Raw genomic sequence first — 6,375 nt, 5'->3', positions numbered from 1 at the left:
GCTACATATTTCTCTCATTCCTCTCATCTCGCTCACTTAATTTTTTTTTGCTGTCTCTTGTTATTGTATTTGATACATAATTTCGCTGCTTGCTCCCCATGCATGCTACCACTTTGGAATGGGGTGTTCTCGTACTCTTCGAAATTTGGAATAGTATTTTTGCATTTCGTGCAATCCGTGCATCGTGCAAGACTTCGAGAATACCCCTAATGTGTTAGTATCCATCACTCAATTCTTGTAGGGAAGTTTATGTTGGATTTTATATGTGTGTATGTACATTAACTTCTGCTGATGGGATTACATGTGTTTACAATTAGATTTTAGAAAAAGAAATAGGACAATAAAAAATAACATATAATATACACAAGTACCTACATAAATACATATGTATTTGTATAGAAGAGAAGAGGCGTTAAGCAAAAAGTAATTGGTAGGTGGTACATACATATTATGTATTTAGGTAGTAGTTAGTTAATTTCGGATATATGTATTCGTATGTACGTATGTTTGAAAAATGCTTGAATGTTTATATGCCTCGCTATTTTTAAGTGGAATAATTAACCTTATTAATAATATTGACAAGTGAGATTGTAAATAATCAAGTTTATGTATGTACGTAATCATATCAATTTGTTAGCTCACTTACTATACATACAGATGAACGTATGTAATTTAAATTTTAAGTATACATATATGCATATGCCTATTTTAATATTATACATATATGTATGTAAGTATGTTTTGCTTTTGCGCTCGATTAGATCTGTTGGTTGGCTGGTCTCTTATGTTTCGCAAATCTTACTGCCTTATTCGAATCTAATGTTCAGTCTAAAAATAGGTAATGAAACATTTTTAGAAAAAATACCTAAAAAAAGTTAATAAATGCAAACTCACATCGAACCATTTCCGAGGAAAGAGAGTTGAGAGTGTCTTCCACTGTTGCTTTACGACGGTCAATTTTTGATGTGTTAATAGGTGAAAAGTTTTCTGTAAAGAAATAATTTATTAAATAACGGAAATATCTTGTAGCTATGGGCAATACCTATATCACCGCTAGAACTTGAATCTGTAAAGCTTGGTGTACCCTCTGTCCAAGTGGGCGTCGAACCCTCCCCAGAAGCGGGTGGCGTCCATGCCAAACCTCCACGTGATCCATATTGACTACTGGATGATGTATCTACAGCCAAATATGTGTCTAAGTGTATTTCAGAAATGCTAAAATTGTACATAAAATAAATGCTGTTGTAAAGGTGCGTAATTGCATTAATTTTCTAAAGCTAACTAAACGATGAAGTGCATAAAACCGAATTAATTAAGGCAAACAAATTATAATATGTAGTGCTAACTTTGATTTCAATATTTTGTATTCGCATACATTTAAAGAACAATGGCGATTAAATAAATTCACTACGTTATGTATGTATATCAGGGCGGTTAAATTTTTTCCAACACCCAGAACTAATTTTAATATGAAAGCGGTTACCATTCAAGCTTATATTTTTGAACAAAATTAGTTTTTTTTTGTAGAATTGCTATACATTCGTTAAAATAAATATTTTTTGATCGAATAACAATATTCCCTTCAGAAATCTTCAAACACTGAAAATATAATGCATAATTAAAAATATGTAGTTGTAAAATTTTAGACTGAATATTGATCATAACCTTGTTTTGAAGATTTCTGAAGCAAAATGTTACAATAGAGTAACTAAAAATAGAAAAATTCAAGGCCACGGCAAAACCATTAAGAAATTTAAGACAATTTTATTTAATTTTCGTGTGTATTTTTGAACCACCCTAATGCACATACATTCCACATAAAGTGCTCTTATTTATTTTCATTTCATTTATTTCATAAAGCCAATGAACAAAGTTCTTACTGACTATTTAAAACTAGAAATTACGAACAGAGAAGATTTTGAAAACTTAAACATAAACAAATTAACAAATATCAAAATAACAAAATACAATAATGAACAGAATATAACAAAGAAATAAAAGACTTTTTGGATAATGAGAAACCAAGGCCGACAGAATTCGATATCTCGTTGAATTCACAGAGAGCACGCGACAGAGGAGCATTCCTTGCATAATTAGTTTTGACTTTATTCGGATAGAAGGGATTAAAGTTGCGTAGAGTTCTCAGTGGAACAAGAAAATTGATATTATGCAACAAGGATGGGCAGTCAGCAGTCCCATTAATTATATCAAAAACAAAGGAAAGCGAAAGAATAGTTCTTCTCGTTTCTAGAGGCTGGAGATTAACAAGAAGCAAACGTGAATTGTAAGAAGGTATAGGATCAACGAATTTCAGAGAACGAAGAGCAAATTTCAGGAAAACCTTTTGCACACGTTCAAGTCTGTCAATAGAGAATTGTGAAAATGGTCTCCAAATAAACGCAGCGCATTCCAGTCTAGATCGAACAAAAGATGAAAAAGGCAGCTTTAGGGTGTAAGGGTCCGCAAAAGTTGAACAGTTTCGACGAATAAAACCTAAAGTCGAATAAGATTTCGAAACAATGAAATTGATGTGACTATTGAAAGAAAAACTAGAATCAAATATAACTCCAAGGTCTTTAATTTATTGAACAGACTTTAGTATTGTATTCGATATAGAGTAAGAGGTATGCATAATGTTACGAACTTTTGAAAAAGTAATATGAAAGCATTTATTTATATTTAATGGGAGGTGAGACTATTGACACCAAAAAATCAGTTTATCTAACTCTGCTTGAAGGTTAGCCGCATCGGTAGCATTATTTACCACGGAGAATATTTTTAAGTCGTCAGCATATAATAAAAATCTGGCAACAGAAAAGCAGTCACTTATGTCATTTATATTTAAAACGAAAAGAAGAGGACCCAAAATACTTCCTTGCGGAACACCTGAAGAAGCAGTGAAAGGTTTCGAGGAAACGCCATCAGCAGTTACCACGCAACATCTGTTGCTTAAGTACGATTTTAACCATCGTAGGAAAACGGAATGAAAGCCCAATTTAGCAAGTTTATTTAATAATATATTATGCGAAACTTTATCGAACGTTTTCGAAAAATCCGTATAAATACAATCTACTCTACCCCGCTGAAAATGATTTTATGCAATATTCGCTGAACACTGCTAGATTGGAAATTGTAGAACGGCCGGAAACAAAACCATGCAAAATACATTTTATCTTTTATTATGCTTTCGAAAAGTTTGGAGACAGATGAGAGTTTTGAGATGGGTCTGTAGTTACAAACATCATTCTTTTTTCCACTTTTGAATATTGGTGTGATGGTTGTCAATTTCCAATCATCTAAGAATATGCCCGAAGATAATGATTTATTAAACATCAGTTTAAGAGGGCTAATAACCGCTGGACAGTTTTTCAAAAAAATGACTGAGAGTCCATCGATATCAGTTTGACTAGATGGCTTTAGACTTAAGATTCCATTAGATATATCATCTGAAGAGAGACTCAAGTTGCCAAAATTTATCGAGGTAGAATGTTTAAAAGAACAGGGATTACCAGAAACTTGGGAGGAAACATCATCAGGAACAGAATTGGACTTGAAAAATTTGGCAAACAAATTGGCTACTTCACCGGGCGTACTTACGAAAACCTCACCAAGACATACAGAGGAAGGAACCACAGAGCAAGACTTAATATGATGCCAAAAGTTCTTGGAATTTGACTTGATATTCGACTCAACTCTAAACATATAATTTTTATGTAGAAATTTTTCTAAGCAGTTAAACTGTTTTTGATAAAATTGATGCTTTAAAAAGAAGAATTGCTTTTTGGTTTGTTTAAATTTCTTATAAAATTTATTGCGCTTATTTTTGAGTGATTTTAATTCACTAGTATACCATGGGAGTTTATACGGCTTATTTTTAATTATAGGAATATTGTTATGAAAGATTTCAAGTAGCCGACGTTTAAAAACTCCATAGCACTTGGCAACATTAACCCCAACAAATAAATCTTCCCAATGGATATCGAGTATAAGTTTATTAAGTTTTGAAAAATCACAAGAGGAAAAATTTAACGAAAGCCTCTCATCGGGCTTGGAGATTTTAAATTCATAAAACTCCACTTCAACTGTTAAAGGAAGGTGGTGCTTGTCTAGAGTTGAAATTGGTGAAAAAAATTGAGAAATAGTAACACTGATATTGTCACTAACGAACACGAGATCAAGAATTCTTAAGCTTAAGACACGAATGAAAAAAAAATTACCAGAAACGAGCTTGTTAATGCTGTCAAGCGACGTAAAAAATTAATGGTATTCACCAAAGTGAGCAAGTGGCCTAGCAGTCTGACAAAAGAGCAGATCAGGGGCTGGATTCTGTAACGGTGAGTAAATGTAGTGTACAGCGAGTGCAAAACACACAACCAAAAACTCATGGAATAAAATTCAGTGAGTTTTTCGAAAGAGAAGTGTACACAATTTTGACAATTAAAACCAGTTAAAACTCATTCTCACACCTGCTGAATCGCAAAATGAGGAAGTGTACACAATTTTGACAGCTAAAACTCATTCTCACATTTCATGAATCGCAAAATGAAGAGTGCACACAAACCCTTGCCCTTGAAAACTCGTACTTTCAGAATCCAGCCCCATGATACCTATTCTCAAACCAGTTAGCGACAATATTCGGATCGATATCGCAAGTAGCTGACGCGTGTTATGAATGTTGAAAGGTTGCGATGGCGATACGATATTTGTCGCTAACTGGTTTGAGAATAGCCTCACAGCTCAAGCAACGAATGTTGACAACAGTCGTTGTTTGAGCTGTGAGGCTCAACTGCTCTTTTGCCCGAGTGCCAGGCAAATTGCTCAATTGGTGAGTACCACTATTGTATTCGAAAATGAGATACAAATACATGAGGGGCCCATAGTTTTTGAGATATTTAATTTTATCAAGAATCTATAATATATATGTATATAAATGAAATGTTTTTCGTATGACGGCGATGCCTGAGCAAGCGGCTGAACCGATTTCAATTCTGAAAAAGTACTATGTATGCAAGTGCTATGTAAAAATATTTGTTATCTAGAGGCGAGCGCCCACTCGTGGGTGTCACCATAATATTTATAACTTTAGAACTACATGTTGTCTAAACATGAAACTTTCCCAAAAATTTCCGTATATCTTTGACTAAAGTTCTGCATTAAAACAAAACAAAAATTTTAAACTAAATAACACAACTTTTGCATTTGTAAAAACCACCTCCTTAGTTTTTATAAAAAAGTTAAAATATCCGCCATTTTGTTTTTAATAAGTATTAGAATATTATCTAGTTTATTGTGTACAAATTTCAAATCAATCGATACATAAACGTCTGAGATATAGCGAGTTTAAGTGACAATTTCGCAAAAATTGGCCGCTGTGAAAAATCAGGTTTTGTGGTTTTTACGACATAAAGGCATGAGTAAAAACTTAGTTAAAATTAACTTTAAATGTATTTTTGAATAAGCTATCAATAACAATTCGTTTGAAATCGCTTCTCTTCACTTCAATTTTATGTTTTTACGCTGTCTGTTGTTTTCGCTGTTGTTGTCGCCCAAACTTTGCGAGAAGAATAACGGACCTGCGCATTGCGCAACGTCTTATATATAAACGTTTGATCCAACGTTTTCGCCGGCAATTCTCGTTAACGTTTGGTTTAGTGGTCGACAGAAGGCATATCGTCCATTGCCGTCTTAAATAACCTGACGAAAGCGTTATACCGAGAAGAAGTCCTTGCGGCTCGATAGTGAATCGTCCTTGAATCTGTATAGTATAATTGGTGGCAATTTCTAAACTGGTGAGTATCATTGGTCCACATTCTGTTTAGTAACCGTGAAGCAAGGACCGCAATGTTTCTGATGTTTAATTTAACGGGAGTAATTTGACTTTGTGCCCAATCCACAAGAAAGGTGACCCCGCCATTCGCGCCAACTACCGCGGGATCAGCCTTCTAAGCATAGGTTACAAGCAGAGACCGAAAATAATTATTATCCTAATATTCAGGATCAAAAACGTCGCCTTGTTTTAAGAGAAATTTTTTTCACCCTTGTATAATAATTATTTACGAGAAATATCTTTTTTCGTCTCGCGGGACGATTATTTCAAGACGAATATTATTTACGTCTTCTCATAATAATTGTATGGGCTTTTTATTTTTTTTCGTCTCTCGGGACGTTTATTTCAAGAGGAATATTATTTACGTCTTCTCATAATAATTATATGGGCTTTTTTATTTTTTTCGTCTCTCGGTACTTTTATTTCAAGACGAATATTATTTACGTCTTCTTATAATAATTATATGGGCTTTTTATTTTTTTTCGTCTCTCGGGACGTTTATTTCAAGACGAATATTATTTACGTCTTCTCATAATAATTATATGGGC

The 6,375-nt window shown here is 33.6% G+C and overlaps 1 protein-coding gene across 3 annotated transcripts in view; it reads right to left on the bottom strand.

Moving 5' to 3' along the window:
• Positions 1-583: 583 nt before the first annotated feature.
• The window catches only part of LOC118742318 (phosphatidylinositol 4-phosphate 5-kinase type-1 alpha), a 44,532-nt gene continuing 38,740 nt past the window's right edge, over positions 584-6,375 (bottom strand). For 2 of the 3 annotated variants that reach the window (XM_036474305.1, XM_036474306.1), the window contains exons 14-16: positions 1,043-1,215; positions 895-987; positions 584-828 (exon numbers count right to left, since the gene is read on the bottom strand). In XM_036474305.1, the coding sequence (XP_036330198.1) occupies positions 824-828; positions 895-987; positions 1,043-1,215 (271 nt within the window). In that variant the 3' untranslated portion in view covers positions 584-823. Of the gene's footprint in view, positions 829-894; positions 988-1,042; positions 1,216-6,375 lie in introns of those variants that run through there. The other variant, XM_036474307.1, reaches the window with a different exon arrangement.

This window comes from Rhagoletis pomonella, unplaced genomic scaffold (genome assembly GCF_013731165.1).
Source record: "Rhagoletis pomonella isolate Grant_MI unplaced genomic scaffold, Rhpom_1.0 Rhpom_scaffold_00007, whole genome shotgun sequence".
Classification (NCBI taxonomy): domain Eukaryota; kingdom Metazoa; phylum Arthropoda; class Insecta; order Diptera; family Tephritidae; genus Rhagoletis; species Rhagoletis pomonella.
Note: the sequence above shows the minus strand (reverse complement) of the source record. Positions and strands in the feature narration are given on the sequence as shown.